Consider the following 20,378-nt stretch of genomic DNA (forward strand, 5'->3'; position numbering starts at 1 on the left):
TAGCAGGCACCTTGCAAATGGTGGAGAGGAAGAGCAGGTGCTGGGAGCCAGAGTGCCAGGCAGGGTCGCAGGAGCAGGTTCTGGGCTCGCAAGCTCCCAGGCCTTCCCTCAGCAGGCCTGGTGCCTCTGGTAGGGGAAATGAGGGGTCCCCAGAGACGCCACATTCAGAGGGCACTGGGATCCCACTTGTCCTAGGGGCTGATGAAACATAGAAGCAGGAAGTGGCTGGGAGCAGCCAGGGATGGGGGTTCCCATGGGAGAGGAGCACCTCAAGGAGGATGCCCACGGGGGCACAGGTGGTCAGGGCTTGGCCTAAGGACCAGGTTGCCAAGCAGAGCACATCCCCACAGTCGGCACTGGAGAACGGGAACCCAACCTAGGGTACGGGTTGCTTCACCCCCTCGTGGACCTCCCCCTCAGCTGGGGTGCGGAGGCTAAGCCTGGGGGCCCAGTTGTCCCTGGTCCCCAAGCAGTAGCCCCCTCTGCCTCCAGGGTGGGCCTGGAGCAGGAGGGGGGCTCTGCCTGGGGGCCGGGCTCTCTGGGGCCGCCGTCGCGCCGCCCCCTCCTCGCGCCGCATACCTTGCCCACAGCCGAGCAGCTGGGAGGCTATTTATAAAGGCGGGTGAGATCAGCGGCCGGCCGAGGCTATAAATTCACAGGCCGCAGCCAGGCCCCACAGGAGCAGCCACCCGGGGCACCGGAGCTGCGGGCTGCGCAGCCGGGATGAGCGCGAGCACGGGCGGTGTTGGGGACAGCGGCGGCGGCGGCGGCGGCGGCGGCGGCGGCGGCGGCGGCGGCGGCGGCGGCGGCGGCGGCGGCGGCGGCGGCGGCAGCGGCGGCAGCGGCGGCAGCAGCAGCAGCAGCAGCAGGTAGGGCTCGGCTCAGGCACCCAGGGCCCCTGGCGTCTCTCACGCTCACCGCCCACCCACCCCCACCCACAGCTCACAGGCCTCCTGCGGGCCCGAGTCCTCAGGCTCCGAACTAGCCCTGGCCATGCCGGCGCCTCAGATGCTGCAGGGGCTTCTGGGCTCTGACGATGAGGAACAGGAAGACCCCAAGGATTACTGCAAGGGTGAGGCTTGGCCTTGGGCACATGCGGCCTGACGGCCACTACAAGGGACCCAAGGCAGCCCTGGGCCCACATGAGCCAGATGGCCAATGGGGTCGAGGTGTTTGGGGGCCCAGGGGAGAGAGAACCCCCACCACCCCAATCTATCATCTCCCCTTGGCAGGCGGCTACTACCCTGTGAAGATTGGCGACCTGTTCAATGGGCGGTACCACGTGGTGCGCAAACTGGGCTGGGGCCACTTCTCCACTGTCTGGCTCTGCTGGGACATCCAGTGAGTGCCTCCTTCGCCTTCTGGGCCCAGCACTGGCTGGGATCCTGTCCCTGGGTTTGGTTGGGGCCACCCTGATCCCTGCTGTGGGTCCTGCCAGGGCCACAGCCTACAAGGGTCTCGGTATTACAGGCGCAAGCGCTTTGTGGCCCTGAAAGTGGTGAAGAGTGCAGGGCATTACACGGAGACAGCTGTGGATGAGATCAAGCTCCTGAAATGTGTGAGGCACCTCCCTACCCACTCCCAGCTCCCCTGGAGCTGCCTGGGGCCTGGCAATGCGGGTGCAGGGCCTGCTGGGGCTCTGTGGGGCAGGGCGGGGCTCCCCGAGGGGCAGCCTGCAGCTGGCTGTGCCAGAGGGGGAGGATCTGGAGGAACGAGTGAGGGACAGGGGGGGTTGGCGACCTTTCTTCCAGCAGGGCCCAGCTGGAGCAGAAGAGGGATACACTGAAGGGAGCTGTGGGCTTCAGGGCAGGGTGGAACCGTCTGTGGCCCCTTGGCTTTTACTCCAGGTCCGAGACAGCGACCCCAGTGACCCCAAAAGAGAGACCATTGTCCAGCTCATTGATGACTTCAGGATCTCAGGAGTCAATGGAGTCCGTATCCTTTGCAGGAAGAGCAAAGCAGTGTGGCAGCCAAGGGCCGGCAAACGGGGGCCCTCACTGCTAGAGCCTGTCTGCAGATCCACACAATGGGCTTGCATCCCTCCCAGTAAAGCAAGCCTCTGGCATGACCCCACCCCCAGGTAATTGTGTTTACGTGGAGGCAGTAATAAGTTAGCGTTGATGGTCCATGGACATTGCTGTCACCCCCAAACGGCAGTAGCTGCCTCTGTGGTGCTGCCTTCCCTTTGAGGGACTGCCAAGAGGCCCTATGGCATAACTGGCGTGGGAGTGGGCTGGCCCGAGAGGCCTCTGTGCCTGCTTCTCCAGCGCCACCTCTAGGATAACCACAAAATGCACCATCCCAACTGGTATACCTGTTGAGAGCGACAAGGACACTATCGACGACACCAGCATATTGGTGACCAGGACTGCCCCAGGGAGGCCCTGCCTCCCCACCTCCGCATGGCCCAAGCCTGGCTGCTCCCCCAGCTGAGGGTGGGTGGGGCCTGAGCCGCAGCTGGTGTCTACTGTCCGCCCTTCACTCCCGGCCTAGATGTGTGTATGGTGCTGGAGGTGCTGGGCCACCAGCTCCTCAAATGGATCATCAAGTCCAACTACCAGGGCCTGCCCGTGCCCTGCGTGAAGAGCATCGTGAGGCAGGTGAGTGCCACCCACTAGGCTGCCCAGCCTGGCCTGAGGGGGAGTTCGTGGAGGTCAGGTGCAACCCTCCGCAGGTGCTGCATGGCCTGGACTACCTCCATACCAAGTGCAAGATCATCCACACGGACATTAAGCCCGAGAACATCCTGCTATGTGTGGGGGACGCCTACATCAGGCGCCTGGCTGCCGAGGCCACGGAGTGGCAACAGGCAGGGGCGCCGCCCCCTTCCCGCTCCATAGGTACCAAGGGTCCACATGGGGCTGGGTCAGGACCTCTGGGCCTGAACCCTTGCCTGAGTCTCTGTTCCTCCCTGTCTCCTGCTCCCCACCTACACTCCCAGTCAGTACTGCCCCCCAGGAGGTCTTGGTAAGTTGGGGGGCCCCTCTCTCCCATGCCTCCTCTCCCATCCGAGCCAACTGGAGGCCATCTCTGGAGCCACACTGGCTTCACTACCCCCTTCATGCACTCCCACGGTGGTCATCCCGAAAGGCCGGGTGGCTGGGCGGAGGGTGACTCCCGGGATGGCTCAAATGCCCCAAACTGCTCTTGGTGAAAGGATGCTGTCTTCCCCGAGTGGCCACTTCCGGCTGCCTTAGCTTGGGCTGAGAGGGAACAGAGAGCACCCTGAGGCGGGCCAGTCAGGTCCTCCCACTCCTAATGGAGCTGTGGGGAGTGGGGCCACAGGTGGGGAGGCAGGGACAGTGGTGAGGAGCTGGTGCCAAGGGGCGCTGGCACCACATTCTGGTGTCCATGGGAGCCCTGGGGCCCGGAGAGGCCTCTTCCCTGGTGGCCATGCAGGGAAACCTCCACTTCATGCTGACTGGGGCGGGCGACAGGAACCCTGGGGTGACCCTGGCTCTGACAGCAGACCGGTAAGCTGTCCAAAAACAAGAGGAAGAAGATGAGGCGCAAACGGAAACAGCAGAAGCGGCTGCTGGAGGAGCGGCTGCGGGACCTGCAGAGACTGGAGGCCATGGAGGCCACGACCCAGGCTGAGGGTGAGGGGCCACAGGGGGTGCTGGGTCGTGGAGCGCAGCAAAGGCTGCAGGGCATCTGCTCAGCAGCTGCCTCCACCCCGTCTCCCTAGACTCTGGCTTGAGACTAGACGGGGGCAGCGGCTCCACCTCCTCTTCAGGTTGCCACCCCGAGGGCGCCAGAGCAGGTCCCTCTCCAGACTCTTCCTCCCCCGCCCCGGGGGATGGTCGTAGCCTCAGCCCCGGCTCACAGACCTCAGGTTTCTCTGGCTCCCTCTTCTCTCCTGCCTCCTGCTCCATCCTCTCCGGCTCATCCAATCAGCGAGAGACCGGGGGCCTCTTGTCACCTAGCAGTAAGTTGGGTGGCGGGCGGCGGGCAGGCAGGGCTGGCAGGAATCGAACCACTTCAGTCTCCCCGCTCTGCCTTCTCCAGCACCATTCGGTGCCTCGAACCTCCTGGTGAACCCCCTGGAGCCCCAAAATGCAGATAAGATCAAGATCAAGATCGCAGACCTGGGCAACGCCTGCTGGGTGGTACGCGCAAGCCTGGGAGAGCAGAGTGGGGGGCCCTGGTCCAAGGGTGGAGGCACAGGGCCACTCTTGGGGAACCCTGCCCCAGCCTGCAGTGCACATGAACCATTGGCTGGGTGGGCATCGGTCCTGCCCAGTCAACAGCACCGGGGCTGTGGCCAAGGGCAGGGGCCATTAGGAAAGGGTCGGCCTCAGCCTCAGATCACTGGGCCTGTCCCTCTTGGAAGATCTGGGGACCCCGAGGCTCAGAGCAAGCCCCACCGAGCTCCTCGGGTAGGTGGATCGGGGTGGGGTAGGAGTCCGTGGGGGCGGGCCAGCCTTGGCCCTGGCCCCTGTCCCCAGGGCTCCCCTTGCCTCCAGCACAAGCACTTCACAGAGGACATCCAGACTCGGCAGTACCGGGCCGTCGAGGTGCTGATTGGCGCCGAATATGGCCCCCCAGCAGACATCTGGAGCACAGCCTGCATGGTACGCCCACCCGGGCTGCCCTGTGCCCAGGGCCACCAGCCCACTGGCCAGCAGCCTCACTTCCTCCCCCTTCCAGGCCTTCGAGCTGGCCACTGGTGACTACCTGTTCGAGCCACATTCTGGAGAAGACTACAGTCGTGATGAGGGTAAGGGATGAGGGCCCTGGGCTCAGCCGCTCAGCCTCCCGGCCTCCCGGCCCCCAACCTCCTCTTTCTGCCCACAGACCACATAGCCCACATCGTGGAGCTTCTGGGGGACATCCCCCCAGCCTTCGCCCTCTCAGGCCGCTATTCCCGGGAGTTCTTCAACCGGAGAGGTGAGGGCCCGGGCAGGCTCAGGCCATGTGGCTGCAGGGAGGGTGGGACAGGGACCTTGGACTCTGCAACAGAGGGAACACTGGGGTCCCAGTAGCCAGGGCCAAAGCAGAAGGCAGGCCTGGAGACAGGGACAGAGCCTGACGCCCACTGGCCTGCCCACAGGAGAGCTGCGGCACATTCACAATCTCAAGCACTGGGGCCTGTACGAGGTGCTCATGGAAAAGTACGAGTGGCCCCTAGAGCAGGCCACGCAGTTCAGTGCCTTCCTGCTGCCCATGATGGAGTACATCCCCGAAAAGCGGGCCAGTGCCGCTGACTGCCTCCAGCACCCCTGGCTCAACCCCTAGGCCCGGCCACGGCTCCACCTCCAGCTCTCCATGCCTTGAGGGAAAAGCGGCACAGCTCTCACCACCCTTCTGGGCGCCAGCTCCCCACAACCGCAGGGCAGAAGAGACGCTGGAGCCAGGCCCGGCTCTCAGAGCGTGTTCTGCCTGAGACCCCCAGGTGGGCCCTTGGAGAAAGTGTGTGTGTTCCTTTCTTAATAAAGCGTGGACTGAACATCGGTGCCTGGAGTGAGGGAGGCCCACGTCAAGTCTAGGCAGAAGCTGCTTTATTCTGGGCTCTGCCTACCAGGCTGGCTGGGGTGCTGGGGAGGGAAGGGGAATCCAAGGAGGTCCCAGGGCCAGCCTAGGCCTCCACGGCCCGGCCGTTGATGACGCGGATGTGGCGGATAATGTCCTGGATGGCTTCAGATGTTGTGCCCTGGCCCCCGATGTCTGGAGTGTGCATCTGTAGGACACAGGCAGGCTCGGCACACGCCAGGCCCCGCCACTCCCCGCTGTACAGGTGGCCTGGGGCTACCCACTGTCTCCTGTGGCATGCAGGGCTGGGACTGCCACAGGAGGGAAGTGGCACCAGCTAAGAGCCAGAAGGTGGTGCCGGATCCATTATCACCCTCCCCTGGGGACCGCGGTCAGTGCATGAGGTGGGCTACAGGAGGCTGCAGGGGGAGACTGCGTGGGGCAGCAGGGTAGGGTGCAAGGGGAACCTCACATTCTCATTGTCCATGGACGCCAGGACAGCCTTACGGATGGAAGTGGCATAGGAGTGCAGCCTAGAGGACGGGACAGCCAGGCTTCAGTCCCTGGGGCCCGGAGGGCTGGCTAGGGGCTCGCGGGGCACCGGGAGCCACTCACTTGAGGTGGTCCAGCATCATGCAGCTGGCCAGCAAGGTGGCCGTGGGGTTGGCGATGTTCTTATTGGCGATACTCTTGCCGGTGTTCCTCGTAGCCTGGGGAGGCAAGATGAAGGAGAGTGGGTGGAGGGCAGAAGGATGGTGACTCTGCTCCTGTGACGTGTCCAGAAGAGACCACTCCACAGGGACAAAAGCCCATCAGCGGGTGCCAGGGGCTGGGGGAGGGTGTGGGAACAGACAGCTTATGGGGACAGGCTTTCCTCGTGGGGTGGTGAAAACGTTCTGGAATGACATGGTGGTGATGGCAGTACAACCCTGGATATCCAAAAAACTACTAAATCATGCACTTTGAATGGGCGAACCCGATGGGATGAGTGTGCCTCAGTAAGTCTGTGAACTGGAAAAAGGCGGCAGGCTACGGCCCTGCCCCTAGTACTCACCGTTTCAAACACCGCATACACATGGCCATAGTTGGCCCCAGCCACAAGGCCTGGGCCCCCAACCAGTCCTGCGCAGACATTGTTGACAATGTTGCCATAGAGATTGGGCATTACCATGACATCAAACTGCTGGGGTCGGGACACCAGCTGTGGGACAAAGAGGGGGCTGGCTGAGGGGCAGATTCGGGAGCACGGGTGACAGAAGCCCAGGGCACCCAGGGCAGGGGGGATAGCACTGGGCAGGCTAATACCTGCATGGTGGTGTTGTCCACAATCATGTTCTCGAAGGTGATCTGGGGGTAGCGGGCTGCCACCTCCCTGCAGCACTGGAGGAAAAGCCCATCGCCCAGTTTCCTGGTGAGGGGTTAGGAACAGGACACCAGCTTGGCCATCGCAAGTCAGCCGGAGGGATGGGGCATGCAGAGGCCCCAGGAGGCTGGGGTCTGAATCCTAACCTGTCCCTCACCAGCAAAATGGACAGAATCCCACCCCACCTCCCCTAAGTGTGGGCTCTGGCAATGCCTCGAGGGCAACAGGGCACTCGCCTGGGGTGGCCCCTCGGTGGGTAGCTGGGCTTTTGGACCACAAATCCCTGAGAACAGGCCCAAGCAGGCCACTGCAGCTGCTTCTGGACTACTCTCAGAGGGGTCAGGGGACAGGGGGCATACATGATGTTGGCCTTGTGTACAGCCGTCACTTTCTTGCGCCCGCTCTCCTGCGCCAGCTTGAAGGCATACTCGGCAATGCGCAGGGACTTGGCCTTGGTGATGATCTTCAGGCTCTCCACCACTCCCGCCACGCTCTGAGGAGGGGATGGGGAGAAGAGATCCATGTGCTACTGAAGAGCGGCACTGGCCAAACAAGCTGGTGTGACGGGGCCACAGTGGGAAGCACCCCATCTGCGTATTTCTGACTTCTCCCTCGGGCACAGCCCCTGCCCTCTGAGGGTATGCCTGTCCCTGGTTCCTTAAGCTCTCCCCTTAATCTTGACCCCAAGGGGGCTCATCCCGGGCCGCCCATGCACACCTCATGCTCCAGGCTGCTATACTCGCCCTCTGTGTTCTCCCGGACAATGAGGATGTCTATGTCCTTGTGCCGGGTCACCACACCTGGCAGGCTCTTACAGTGAATGACATTGGCATAGAGGTCCAGGCTGGTGCTGGGAGGGGACAGAGAAAGAGGCTGCTAGGCCTGACAGGTTGCTGACTGGAGCCAGACTCCGCTGGCTCACCCCACATTAGCCCCACCAAGCCCCCAGGCCGCACACCCGGATCTCACCGAAGGATGTTGTTTCGAGATTTGTGTGACGGTGGCAGGTTATGGTTGGTTTCAATGTTGCCTGCAAAACACAACACAGGTTTAGCGGCACTGCCCATCCCCACCCCACCTCAGCAGGGCAGCTGAAGTCTGCCAGGGTCAGGAGAAGACTTGGGGAGCAAAAATGCTTCATGGAACACTAGAATGCAACTTCCAGCCTAAGCCCCACAAGGCTACGTGCTCAGGGATCTCGAAGGGTGCCTGGTGGAGCAGGTGCTCCATGAATAACCACTGAGCGGTGGAATGAACAAGTCAATAAATGAATAAAGGCTGGCAACTGGCCAGGCGGCCATGCCATTCCCTGCCCAGGCTCTGGAGCCACAGAAAGTGACGACTCTTTATTAAACAGGGTGGCCGGCCAGGCTGGAGCTAGCAAGGTGGCCTTGGCGGTGTTACTGCCAGGACCCTGCATCAAGGCACCACACTCAGGGGCAGGCAGGGGCTGCCTGGAGAAGGCCACAGATTGGCCGGGCCCTGCCCTACGACCCAGGGCACCTGGAGTAAGGGAAGCAGAGGCTGGTGGCCACTGGAGACAGCAGTCAGAGGGTGCCAAACAGAGGCCGCCTGCTGGTGAGCGCCACCCCGCCCAGATCGCTCCACTCTGAGTGCAGGGGTCCCCTGTGGCTGGCACAAAGGCCCCTCCACTTGACTGCCAGAGCCTGGGGCTCCTCCTGGGTTCATTTTTGCTCACACGCTCCTCACACAGTGCAGGTAATGGGCTGAGTGTGCAAAATGAGCGATGGAAGCAGTTTAGGAACCTCAAGCGAAGCCCCGAGAATCCCTGCCTGGGCTGTGCCATCCACCCCCAGGCTGGCTGCACCCGAAGCGCCAGGCAGAGGGTCAGAACTACATCTCTGTGATACCTGGTTTGTGAAGAAAGATGCTGAGGGTCAAAGCTGACCCCAGCAGAGATGACTGTCTCAAGAGGGAAGGAGGAGTGGGAGGGAGCCTGTCACTGGACAGGCGCACACACAGCTGCTCCCACTAGAATCCCAGCATCATAGCGCAAACAGGCCCGAGGAGGCGTCCACCCAGTCTCCAAGCACAAGGGTCCTCTCTAGTCAGACAAGCCCTGAAATCAGAGCCATGGGACCTCACAAGAGTCAGCTCAGAGGGAGGTAAAAGAAATCATGCGGGCCGGGCATGGTGGCTCACGCCTGTAACCCCAGCACTTTGGGAGGCTGAGGCGGGCGGATCACGAGGTCAGGAGTTCGAGACCAGCCTGGCCAATGTGGTGAAACCCTGTCTCTACTGAAAATACAAAAATCAGCTGGGCGTGGTGGCACACGCCTGTAATCTCAGCTACTCGGGAGGCTGAGGCAGAAGAATTGCTTGAAACTGGAAGGCACAGGCTGCACTGAGCCGAGATCGCACCACTGCACTACATCCTGGGCGACAGAGCGAGACTCCATCTCAGAAAGAAAGCAAGAAAGAAAACAAGTAAGCGGCCGGGCGCAGTGGCTCATGCCTGTAATCCTAGCACTTTGGGAGGCTGAGGCAGGTGGATCACAAGGTCAGGAGATCGAGACCATCCTGGCTAACACGGTGAACCCCTGTCTCTACTGAAAACACACAAAAAATTAGCCGGGTGTGGTGGCGGGCGCCTGTAGTCCCAGCCACTCGGGAGGCTGAGGCAGGAGAATGGTGCCAACCCAGGAGGTGGAGCTTACAGTGAGCCGAGATCGCGCCACTGCACTCCAGCCTGGGAGACAGAGCAAGACTCCGTCTCAAAAAAAAAAAAAAAAAAAAGAAAAGAAAACGAAGGAAGGGAGGGAGGGAGGGAGGGAGGGAGGAAGGAAGGAAGGAATCACACCTAGGGCCCCATCCTGGCCCCTGGCCCTGGAGCTCACCCTTCAGGGCCACACGGTTCCGGCGGATAGCCATGATGGCATTGCGAATGTCCTCTTCATCAGCGTTGGAACTCACGTGCACCTCTTCAAAGTCCACTGGTACACATGCGTGCCTGAGGCAGAGCAGGGTCAGGGAGGCTGGCCCAGGCCCTCCCTGCACCTCCTCCAGGAAGCCTGCCCAGGCTACCACTCTCCTGTTGCTACCTGCCCTGACCTGGCTCTAACTGAGAAGGGACTGGGCCCACTTTCACCAACTGATGGGGACATGCTTGAACTCCACAATGCACACTGTGGCAGGACTGGTGCCACCTTCCCTAAGCCCAGGCCAGCCTGGCGGCATCACAGGCCATGCAACGCAAGGCCTGGGCTTACAGGTAGTCCTGCCATGGCCTCACCGAGTGCTTCTGGGCGCAATGCCCCTCTTGGCACAAAGTCCTCAGGGCCCCCTGCCTGAGGACAAGGCGGGGACCCAGGAGCTCCATACCTGAAGACGGACTTGACATGCAGCATGAGCTCCGGCCCAATGCCATCCCCTGGGATCATGGTCACTGTGTGCCGCCCGCCATACTTAGCCGACGGAGGCTGTGGGAGGCAGAGGGTGAAGGTGGGCCTTCCGGGATCCCACATGCCTCCAGCTCGGCCCCCATGGGCTCCAGCCAGTTCCCTTCTTCCTACTGGCGCTGACCCCACAGGCCACCCCGTCACAAGGTGCCAACTTGGGGCAGCCCCGTCCCAGACAGGGCTGCTCATCCAGGGCTCCTGGGTCAGCAGCAGCCCACCCCCACCTGGAATTTAGTCAACCCCAAAGCAACTAAGAGCCCCCTAAACCTAACAGGCAAAGAAGAATACTCACAATTGTTTGTTGCTAGAAAGGAGGAGAAAGGAAGAAGACATAATCAGCCAAGGTTCCAAGAGCAAAGCTGTGACCAGGAAAGTGGGGCCTTTTCCCGGGGGGATGCTGGCCAGTACAACTCCCAGAAGAGGGGTGGGTAACCCGTGGAGACCGCATCTCAGAGGAAAGGACGCAGGCCGTGCGCACACGCGTACAACTGCGGCCACATGGAGACAGACACATGCATGGGCACGGGCAGGTACTTACTGAAGAGATGCTCCTTGAGGGGACCTCGTGGGCGCCTAGAACCTGGCAGAGAGACCAAACGCCAGAGGTTGGTTTGATGTCCAGCCCAGAAAGCCAAGTTAGAAGGAAAAACGGACCGTCCCCACTGTGCCCTGGCAGGTCCCCTGTCTGTGCGGCATGGCCCACTGCCAGGGGCACAACAGACAATTAGCTCCGAAGCCTCTGTCCCCAGGGCCGACCCGCTGGAGCACCCGGAAAGCAGAAGGCACTCCAGCCTCCTGCCTCCTTTGGCTCTTCAGCAAATTTCTTTTTTTTTTTCTTTTTTTTTTGAGACGGAGTCTCGCTGTGTCGCCCAGGCTGGAGTGCAGTGGCGCAATCTCGGCTCACTGCAAGCTCCGCCTCCCGGCTTCATGCCATTCTCCTGCCTCAGCCTCCCGAGTAGCTGGGACTACAGGCGTCCGCCACCGCACCCGGCTAATTTTTTCTATTTTTAGTAGAGACAGGGTTTCACCATGGTCTCGATCTCCTGACCTTGTGATCCGCCCGCCTCGGCCTCCCAAAGTGCTGGGATTACAGGCGTGAGCCACCGCGCCTGGCAGGAAAATTTCTTAAAAGGCGTGTCCCTGCCCTCCCTCCTCTTTTTTGCTTCTGATTATTTTCTTGGCCAGTTATTCCTGCTCAGCGATGTTTGTAACATGCGAAAAAGGCAAACTAACCCTGGTACAGCAGAGAAATCATTACAAAAAAGCACAGATCCATGACAACAGTCATGTTATCACTTCGCTGAGCACTTTTCCTTATTACAAAAGCAGCATGTGGTTGCTACAGAAAACGCAGAATAGGGAGATAAGAAGGTAGTACCCAGCCTCCAGCCTCCCTGAGACAAGTACTGTTGGCCCCCTGGGAAATGGCCCTTCGGCGTTAGAAATTGAAAACAAATGTGTAGGGACATCCAGCCATTTCCGGAAGGTTGATAACAGAAACCCAACTCTAGGAAGGCCTTCGGAAAAGACGGCTGGATGCCAAATGTCCCCAACGCCCTGCCTGGAAATGCCGAACAGCTTCAGAGCCAAAGCTGCCTAAGCCAAATGTGCCAGGTGCCAAGTGACCTGCTGTCCTGGAAGAAGCCCCACCTAGGAACACACCTGAGATGGTGGCAGAGCCAAGGTCTTCCCTGCCACTTGGGGATGTCCTGCCACTTGACCACCAGACAGGAGCAAACTGTTCCAGCCAATGGCAGAAGCATCACAGCCATTGGCCAAAGAGCCATGCCTTCCTGCTAGAAGTCCAGAAGGCTCGGGTGGAGTCTGACCTCTCCCTGTCTGTGTGTATCTGGCCGGCATTCGCAAGGGGCCCACTTGCCCAAGAGCTGGCAGTGCAGATGTACCACTCATCAGTCCAAGCCAGGGGCTAGGAGAGTGTGACCACAAGGACCAGAGCCCTGAGTGGAGCTCAGCTGATCTGTGTGGCACCTGGATCTGCAACCACAGGCACAGTCGGGACTTTTCTGTCTTCTCTCTAGCGCTTGTCAGCATCTGAAATCATCTTATTTGGGGGCTCTTGTAAGCACGCAGAAGGTGGCTTCGATGGATCTTCCTCCAGGGAGCTCTCCCTGATGCCCTAAGGCTACTGAGCTGGGATCCTAAGGCCCTACTTACCCCCCTCCCTAGGTTGTCACTGCATTGCTCCCTCCTCAACCCCTGAGCCCGAGAGGAGGGGCCAAGTCAGTCTGGTCCAATACTGTCACCCTAGGACCCAGCACAGTACCTGGCCCAGAGCTAGGACATAAGGAACATTTCCTGAGCGAACAAGCACATCAGAAAATGAGGAAAGAACTGGAGACTAGGGAGGCCTCGGTCCAAATCCACCATCCACTCCTCTCGAGATGGCTTCACGGCCTCATTTGAAATTCACAGAATGGAGGTACCTACTTTCCGTGACTGCTGGAAAGATTAGGCGAGAGGAGGTGTGTGAGTTGCTCACAGTAGCTAGTGCTACATAGCACACCTGCCCCTTTACCCCACTGGCACCTCAGGTCAGAGTTCAAGGCTGGTGTCCCTGGGGGGTCACAGGTGGACCCCTGCAGCTCCCAGCAGTAGTTCCTCCTGGGCTTCAGCTGTGGCAGCGAGCCAATCTCCTGAGGGCATGGACCTCCCTCACAGATGGCAACATCACCACCAAGGCTGAACCTCTCCGCCACCCGGTCCCTGTGCCAGGTGTTCCTTTGGACTTTGGCAAAAGACCCAGAGAGCACTCCAGATGGACTTCCCTGACCGTACTGTACAGATGCAGGCACCTTCCTTCAGGAGGTCGCAAAGGCTCTGCCTTGTGCCCCAACTTCCCTGTGAAGCCACCAATCAAAGGAGCCAGGTGTGAGGCAGGATGCAATATGCACACGCCTCCCGCTCTCCCATCACCCTTTCATAGTTCCACAGAAAGAAAGAACATCCACACCCCACATCTTATGCCTGCTGAGGCTTCTCTCTTTGACACATTTCTGTCGGACCATGTGCCAATAGTGGCTGTATGTTCTCCCATGGCGTCCAAATCAGTGGGATCCAAGACCTGAGATTCCTCTGTAAGGGTTCCCATACCCAGGACAATCAGTCTCAGGGCAAGGCACTGCCCAGCTACCCACCGTTCACTGTCCCCTACTCCCACCCCAACGCACACACAAGCACACACACAGGGGAGGTCAAGGAGGAGGCACATGTCTTCACCGAGAGCCTACAGGAGCCCAGTTGCTAGAGCCATCAGAGCCTCTGGAAAGCCACTATATGCTGCCGTCCTTTCAGCAGCAAGGTAGGAGAAGAGAATTTCATTAGGCACAAGCATCTCCCCCAGAGGCCAGAAAGAGAAAACAGCAAGTAGAGGTGTCCCTGGTGAGTGGCAACAAAATCACGGAGTTCTGGAAGGTCAGAGTTGACAGGATCCTTTGAAAACATGAAGTCTCCCCTCTGGGTTCCAAAGGGGAAACTGTAACCCAGAGAGAGGAGAAACTGGCCTAAGGCCACGCACTGGGTCAGTGGGGGAGCATGGCCTAGAGGCCAAACCTCTTACCCATCAGGGCCAGGTGCTGGCTCACAGCTGCTTCAGATGGTTTCCAGCCCACCTAGGACCTAAATTAACCTCTTCTTAAATAAGCGTAAGGAAAAAGGACTCAGACCTGAATACGCAAGACCGCAGACCAAGAAGAGCAGAAGCAAAACCCCCGCAGCCTGAGAAACCCTAGCTCCTTCCCATTCCAGGCGCCTCGGGGGGAAGGCATCTGGGGCTCTAAGACTGTGGGAGGATGGGGTATGACTGGCAAAGTCCGGTTCTTTGCCACCGGGACAAGTGGCAAAGCGGTCAACGAGACGGGAACCCATGGAGAAATTTGAGTCCCGGAACCGGATTCCCGAAGCGGTTTGAGAAAGGCGGGCCGGGATACGTGAGTGACTGCGTCAAAGGGCTCTTTCAAGGACAGTAAGGAGGTGACAGCCGCCGTGGCCCACTCTCCCGGCCCGTCCGGAACCCCCCCCCCCCCGCCACCCGATGCAGACGCCCTGGGGGAGCCGGCCCAGGGCCAACTTCGGCCAATCCCCTCAGTGACAGCGGAGGCGGCCAATCAACCCCGGCGCGCAGCCCTCTCCTAGCCAATCGGACTCCAGACTGCTTCGGGAGCGGCTACCCCACCGCTCCCCTGCGAGCGCTGCCGCGGCCCCGTGGCCCTTTCCCTGCTCACCTCCCAGGGACGGCAGAGAAGGGCTGGCCTGAGCACTGCCTTCGCAGCGCCGCCGGCGACCGTCGCTACCTTCAGCGCCATGACGGAAAGTGAGAGCCTCCGCACGTCCCGTCACGCAGACACCGCTCTCGCGAGAGTTCGACGGGGTGCGAAGTTTCGGGGACCGGCGCGGGCCCGGTACTGCGCACGCGCGCGGTCTCACCGATTCCCACGCCCCCTTCCGGCGCCTAGAGCGCCGCTGCCGCCATGTTGATGGGGGATCGCGACCAGCTGGGCCCCTGTCTCGGGGAGGGGCCACGTCAGTGCTGCCAGAGACGTCACAATGCCGGCCCGGCCCTTCGGTGCACGATTGGCTGCCGCTGTCACTTACGCGTCGCTCTTCCTCGTTTGCCCCTCGTGTTCATGGGAGCTCGTTTTCTTTTCCTCTAGGCAGAGAAGAGGCGATGGCGGCGATGGCATATCTCGGCGCCCTGGCGCTGCTCCTGCTGTCCAGCCTCTCCCGCTGCTCAGGTAGCGGCCCAGTCGGGGCTTCTTTCTGGCGAGCCTCTGACCCACCCCACGTGGTGTTGAGGGGAGGAGGGATGCGGGGGTCTGGCCTTTCGGGGTCCGTCGCTGAGAGTCGGGCCTTCCTCCGAGAGGCAGGCGGCCTTGGGACGCGGGGACCAAAGCACCTCGGGCACGTTTACCGGCAGCCAGGCTTTTCCTTGTCTGCCCATACGAAGAGGAGTCCCGGAGCCTCCACCGTGCGCCCGGCCCCCAGCTCCAGCACGGAACGTGACACATGTCCCCGCTCCCGCTCCCTGCGGGGTCGGACCAGAACGAAGCTCTGTAGTGCTGAGCGATCGCGGTCAAAAACGGGGCTGGAGGAGCCACATAAGCTAGGAAGGGACCTCAGTGAGGAGAGGGAGCAAGAACGGAGCGAGTTAGATGGGGAGCCAGAGGTGCGCAGGACCTTGAGTGCCAGGCCGAAGACTGGCCTTTCCGGAGGGCCCTGCCTTACCCTTACCAGAGTTTTCGGCAGAGCCTACCGGGGGTCCCGTCGATTTGCGTTCATGAGGGTCTGAGGCTCCAGAGTGTGTTTAGGAGGTGGCTGCAGCAGCCAGTCCCGGGCCCGGGGGCCAGGACTGGACACGGGTGGCTTTCTGCACATTCCCTTTTCTGCCGTCCTTCAGGCCAGTAGCCTTGCTGCCTGCAACGTTTTGCCAGCTTAACTGGCCTCCCTGCCCGCACCCTCTTGTCTGCCCCTCAGGAATTCCCTGAGTTATAGCCAGGGACTTATCCAGAGGACAAGCCTGGCCATAAAACCCTTTCGGGGGCTCCCCTGCGCCACAGGAAGCAGGCCCAACTTAGGCAGGACACAGAAAGGCTGGTAGGATCTGGCCCCTGAGAGCGGCCTCCATGCTGTTCCTACGGATCTGCCTCCTCTGGTCCGGACCCAGAGCCTTCTCTGACGTCCTCTGCTGAAGCCGTCATTCTGCTGGAGCATCACATTTGGACAGCTGGTGACTGAGAACGTTCCCATTTTGGGGAGCCTTTGTTTCACACCCTCTGATGTAGGCGGCAGCCTGTCTTTCCTGTGGGCCTCTGTGGTTATGGAGAAGGTTAAGGCAGAGTCCTTTCTCTCACAGCTAACAAGTTGTGCTTCTGGAAGCAGAGCGTCTCCTGATTACTTCCTCAGGAAACGCTGGGGCCAGTCTTGGCCTCCGGGGCAGAGACCCTTTCTCATCTTAAAAGCCCCAGTGCATTGCCTGCCTGCAGCCCCACCCCCGATGCCTCTGCTGAGGATGCCTTCAGTAACTCGTCCAGGCCGTTTGTGGTTCTGAATGGAGGCTGGCCTGGCCCCCTGGCCTCCGTGTCATAGGTCCAAGCGTTGGCATGTATTGTCCAGTGAATCCAGCGCCCACCTGTCCCCAGCACACGCGTTCGCTCTTCCTGCACACCTCCAGAAAGCCGGCCTTGCCCCCTCCAGTCTGCTTTCACAGCCATCCCACCTACCTTGCCACTGCATTTGTGACCGAGCACTTGGATCTGTCTGGATCCCACCTGGAAGGGACAGGAGGATCCCGTGCGTCCTCAGCTGATCCGTGCTGTGAGGCAGGGCCCGGCCATCCTGCCCTCAGACTGGGATACTCGAGCTGGCCTTACCCAAGCATCTCTCCCTCTTCCCTGCAGCTGAGGCCTGCCTGGAGCCCCAGATCACCCCTTCCTACTACACCACTTCTGACGCTGTCATTTCCACCGAGACTGTCTTTATTGTGGAGATCTCCCTGACATGCAAGAACAGGGTCCAGGTGAGACAGTGGGGTTTCAGACAGGAGGGCGGGTGGGGGTGCTCCTCACTGCCGGTTGATGGGGGACCTGTGTCAACAGAGATTCCAACTCTTGGGGTGCTGAAGAGATCAGGGCACGGCGATGCCAGATCCTAGCCAGTGTTGACAGGTCACCTTCCTCACCTGCTTTGTGTGCTGTGCCTACACGAGGTAACACTGGGCTCACAACCTGTGTCCCGAATGAGTATCTGAACCGGGAGAAGGGGCAGCCCACCCTCGTTGCCATTGGCCACTTTGTCTGTGTGGGTGTTTTGTCTTTGTTTTTGTTTTTTGTTTGTTTTGAGACAGGGTCTCACTCTGTTGCCCCGGCTGGAGTGCATTGGCACGATCTTGGCTCATTGCAGCCTCCGCCTCCCGGGTTCAAGAGATTCTCCCCTCAGTCTCCCGAGTAGCTGGGATGACAGGCGCTTACCACCATGCCCAGCTAAGTTTTGTATTTTTTGGTAGAGACAGGATTTCGGGTGTTTTAACTTCAAGATTGAGAAGTCTTGGCCTTGGCCCCTGACCTACGTTCCCAAAAGTCCAAAGAAGGAAATGGGGCCTTTTTTTTGGGTATGGCTCTCTTAGGGTAAAGCACCCCTTGGGCAGCCCACTGGGCATCCCGGACCCCAGCACCTCCCTTGTAGACTCAGGAAAATCACTCGGCCCTTTTGATCATCCCGCCCCTGCTCACAGTCAACAGGGTTCCTATGCGTCCAGTTAGGTCCGACCATGGGGATCTAGCCCTGTGCCTCCGTAGGGAAGACCGATGCAGAGGGCCAGTCACAGGATTGGTGAGTGTTACCTGGAACCTCCTGCCAGGGACACTGCAGCCCCCAACTGGGCCTAGCCTACCCATCTGCAGGCCGTGTGAGCAGCACACAGGGTTCCTCTGCCCACACCCAGAGAAGGCAGAAGGTGACCCTGCCTTTGTCTCCTCACCCAGAACATGGCTCTCTATGCTGACGTCGGTGGAAAACAATTCCCTGTCACCCGAGGCCAGGACGTGGGGCGTTATCAGGTGAGGGGCCAAGGGTTCCCTTGCTAGGGGGCTTCCTGCTCCCGGGTGTGACCTGAAGCCCCAGGGGTGGCCAGTCAACCAGGGCCAGGGGCTGTGGGCTCTGGCTGCTGGAGTGCTGCGGTGTGGGCACTGGTGGGCAGGGTGGCCCTTCCATGTCCACTCTGCCCACACCCTGCTCAACACACCCAACCCAGGTGTCCTGGAGCCTGGACCACAAGAGCGCCCACGCAGGCACCTATGAAGTCAGATTCTTCGACGAGGAGTCCTACAGCCTCCTCAGGAAGGTGAGGGCTCCCGCAGCCCACTGGGCTCCCCTGTCCCTGGGGAGCAGGATGGGCCGGGTTGGGAGGCGCTGGCAGTGAGTCCTGAGCTGGGTGGCCTTTCTGTAATCCTGTCCCCTTCTACTGAGAAGGGTCTCTCGTCCATTTCTCTCCTTTCCTTTTCTGGGGCTCTGGCCAGCGTTCCTATCTCTTTCCCCTCCCCTTCCCACCCCCGCACGCTGGGCACCCCTGACCCTGACACCTCCCTTGCAGGCTCAGAGGAATAACGAGGACATTTCCATCATCCCGCCGCTGTTCACAGTCAGCGTGGACCATCGGGTGAGCGGCCTGGTCCGTCCTCCTTTTTGGGGTGGTTGGGCTGAGTGAAGGTTCTCATCCTCTCCACAGCCCCAGCTCCGCTGCTGGGCCGTGATTGGCCAGCGTGTCTTGGTTCCCCTGGTGGAGGGTGACCAGCGCTGGCTGGTCTGCTTGCCTGTACCCACCTGAGCTGGCTTGTGATCTCCTTTCTTTCAGGGCACTTGGAACGGGCCCTGGGTGTCCACTGAGGTGCTGGCTGCGGCGATTGGTCTTGTGATCTACTACCTGGCCTTCAGCGCAAAGAGCCACATCCAGGCCTGAGGGTGGCACCCCAGCCCTGCCCTTGTTTCCTTCAATAAACATCACAGGACCTGAGGCTGTTGGCTTGCGTTATTGTGCCTTCCCCTGACCGGGAGAGCTGGGGGCCCAGCGTCCCCTTGTCTGCCTGGCCAGCAGAGGCACCAGGCGGGAAAGGGGCAGGCTTTGGTCCAGAACTCCCTTTCCTCCTCCCAGTGAAGCCCTCTGTCTGGTCCCCACAGAACCCTGTGTCCACCTTCCCATGTCTCTCTCCTGGTTCTGGTGAGGGCAGTGGGCTTGGCCACCTCATCCCCAGGTGGCCCCACAGGCTCCATGGGGAGACAGCCAGCCTGGTCTCCATCACGGCTCCTGTGTTGGAAGCCCCGGGCCCAATCTGCACGCAGAGGGGTTTCCCTGCACTGCTCTCAGGCACAGCAAGTTCCCCCACCCTGCCCATGCGGTGTGCAACTGTCTGGGCTCAGCCCCTCCACACTCCACACCCTGACCACACCACCTTGCTTCCAGTGTGCTGTGCCTTCATGGGATATTGGGAAAATACACACCCATGGCCAGGTGTGGTGGCACATACCTGTAATCCCCACACTTTGTGAGGCCGAGGTGGGAGGATCACCTGATGTCAGGAGTCTGAGACCAACCTGGGCAACATGGCGAGACCCTGTCTCTACAGAAAAATTAGCTGCGTGTGGTGGCATGTGCCTGTAGTGCCAGCTACTCGACCTGGAGAGGTCAAGGATGCAGTGAGCCATGATCACACCACTGTGCTCCAGCCCAGATGACAGAATGAGACCTTGTCTCAACAAAACAACAAAAAACCCCACCTGTGAGGGGCACATCAACTTCCTCCTAGAGACCCCTCTCCCAAGAGCACCCGTGCCCTCAGGATACCAGGCAGGCGTCCCGGCCTGACACCACACCTGCAGTTCATCCTGCACCTCTCCCATCAGCCTGTTTTTCAGCTTGGCACATGCTGGCTCCTGACTAGCTAATGGCATTCCTTAGTGGCACTGAGGGCCCGTGAGGCAGTGAGGGTCTTGGGGACCAAAGGGACTGGGTGCAAATCCCAGGTGAGCCCTTCCCAGCTATGGGACCCAAGTCAGTTTGCTCAGCTGCAAGGCAGTGACAGTGCCTACTCCAAGGTGTCAGGGAGTCCACTGGTATCAGCCACCAAACTCCTGATGTCTGGGTCACCCATTGGCTGTTACTGGAGAGAAATGGAAATCTCCAGAGAGGCTGTTTTTGTTGTTTGTTTGTTTTTTTTTTTTTTTTTTTGAGACAGAGTTTCGCTCTTGTTGCCCAGGCTGGAGTGCAGTGGCGCAATCTCAGCTCACTGCAACCTCCACCTCCCGGGTTCAAGTGATTCTCCTGCCCCAGCCTCCCGAGTAGCTGGGAGTACAGGCGCCGCCACCAAGCCCGGCTAATGTTTTGTATTGTTGGTAGAGATGGGGTTTCACCATGTTGGCCAGGCTGGTCTCGAACTCCTGGCCTCAGGTGATCCATCCATCTCGGCCTCCCAAAGTTCTGGGGTTACAGTCATGAGCCACCGTGCCCAGCCAAGGCTGCTCTGGAAAAGGAGGGAAGGCCCAAAACCTGCCTGGGAGGTAGGGGCTCCTCAGTACTTCAGCTCAGTTGCCAGAGAGAGCGGCACTGTGAGGGGCCG

General features: G+C 60.3%; 3 protein-coding genes across 5 annotated transcripts; 2 read left to right on the forward strand and 1 right to left on the reverse strand.

Moving 5' to 3' along the window:
- Positions 1–583: 583 nt before the first annotated feature.
- Positions 584–5,449, forward strand: SRPK3 (SRSF protein kinase 3). 2 transcript variants are annotated; one of them, XM_050775337.1, is made up of 15 exons: positions 584–869; positions 942–1,072; positions 1,233–1,341; positions 1,471–1,558; positions 1,848–1,935; positions 2,494–2,600; positions 2,675–2,840; positions 2,942–2,967; positions 3,467–3,599; positions 3,689–3,928; positions 4,009–4,109; positions 4,467–4,574; positions 4,651–4,720; positions 4,798–4,890; positions 5,054–5,449. In XM_050775337.1, exons 1-15 carry the CDS (start codon positions 724–726, stop codon positions 5,236–5,238), a joined length of 1,791 nt encoding a protein of 596 aa, XP_050631294.1. In that variant the 5' UTR covers positions 584–723; the 3' UTR covers positions 5,239–5,449. The 2 variants fall into 2 exon arrangements, with proteins under 2 accessions (XP_050631294.1, XP_050631295.1); XM_050775338.1 differs by having other exon boundaries at positions 3,470–3,599.
- A 37-nt stretch (positions 5,450–5,486) lies between these two features.
- On the reverse strand, positions 5,487–14,749 carry IDH3G (isocitrate dehydrogenase (NAD(+)) 3 non-catalytic subunit gamma). Of its 2 annotated transcripts, XM_050775351.1 has the most exons (13): positions 14,496–14,749; positions 10,793–10,834; positions 10,547–10,558; positions 10,178–10,275; positions 9,694–9,806; positions 7,805–7,865; positions 7,553–7,685; positions 7,195–7,328; positions 6,778–6,880; positions 6,527–6,673; positions 6,088–6,182; positions 5,945–6,005; positions 5,487–5,680 (listed from the first exon to the last, which is right to left on the reverse strand). In XM_050775351.1, exons 1-13 carry the CDS (start codon positions 14,574–14,576, stop codon positions 5,579–5,581), a joined length of 1,182 nt encoding a protein of 393 aa, XP_050631308.1. In that variant the 5' UTR covers positions 14,577–14,749; the 3' UTR covers positions 5,487–5,578. The 2 variants fall into 2 exon arrangements, with proteins under 2 accessions (XP_050631308.1, XP_050631307.1); XM_050775350.1 differs by lacking the exons at positions 5,945–6,005; positions 10,547–10,558; positions 10,793–10,834; positions 14,496–14,749 and having other exon boundaries at positions 10,178–10,294.
- Positions 14,750–14,816: 67 nt separating this feature from the next.
- On the forward strand, positions 14,817–18,783 carry SSR4 (signal sequence receptor subunit 4). Its single transcript, XM_050775391.1, has 6 exons — positions 14,817–15,005; positions 16,668–16,786; positions 17,751–17,825; positions 18,020–18,109; positions 18,359–18,424; positions 18,620–18,783. The coding sequence occupies exons 1-6, from the start codon at positions 14,939–14,941 to the stop codon at positions 18,722–18,724; spliced, it is 522 nt and encodes a 173-aa protein (XP_050631348.1). The 5' UTR covers positions 14,817–14,938; the 3' UTR covers positions 18,725–18,783.
- The last annotated feature ends 1,595 nt before the right edge of the window (positions 18,784–20,378 follow it).

Source organism: Macaca thibetana, chromosome X (assembly GCF_024542745.1).
Source record: "Macaca thibetana thibetana isolate TM-01 chromosome X, ASM2454274v1, whole genome shotgun sequence".
NCBI classification, from domain to species: Eukaryota; Metazoa; Chordata; class Mammalia; order Primates; family Cercopithecidae; genus Macaca; species Macaca thibetana.

Coding starts and splice junctions, on each gene's coding strand:
- SRPK3 (XM_050775337.1), top strand. CDS start 724: ATGAGCGCGAGCACGGGCGGTGTTGGGGACAGCGGCGGCGGCGGCGGC. Junction 3,929..4,008: donor GGGCCTCTTGTCACCTAGCA/GTAAGTTGGGTG, acceptor TGCCTTCTCCAG/CACCATTCGGTGCCTCGAAC. Junction 4,575..4,650: donor TCTGGAGCACAGCCTGCATG/GTACGCCCACCC, acceptor TCCCCCTTCCAG/GCCTTCGAGCTGGCCACTGG.
- SSR4 (XM_050775391.1), top strand. CDS start 14,939: ATGGCGGCGATGGCATATCTCGGCGCCCTGGCGCTGCTCCTGCTGTCC. Junction 17,826..18,019: donor AGGACGTGGGGCGTTATCAG/GTGAGGGGCCAA, acceptor CACCCAACCCAG/GTGTCCTGGAGCCTGGACCA. Junction 18,110..18,358: donor CCTACAGCCTCCTCAGGAAG/GTGAGGGCTCCC, acceptor CCTCCCTTGCAG/GCTCAGAGGAATAACGAGGA.
- IDH3G (XM_050775351.1), bottom strand. CDS start 14,576: ATGGCGCTGAAGGTAGCGACGGTCGCCGGCGGCGCTGCGAAGGCAGTG. Junction 9,807..10,177: donor CATGTCAAGTCCGTCTTCAG/GTATGGAGCTCC, acceptor GCTCTGCCTCAG/GCACGCATGTGTACCAGTGG. Junction 7,329..7,552: donor ATAGCAGCCTGGAGCATGAG/GTGTGCATGGGC, acceptor TCCCCTCCTCAG/AGCGTGGCGGGAGTGGTGGA.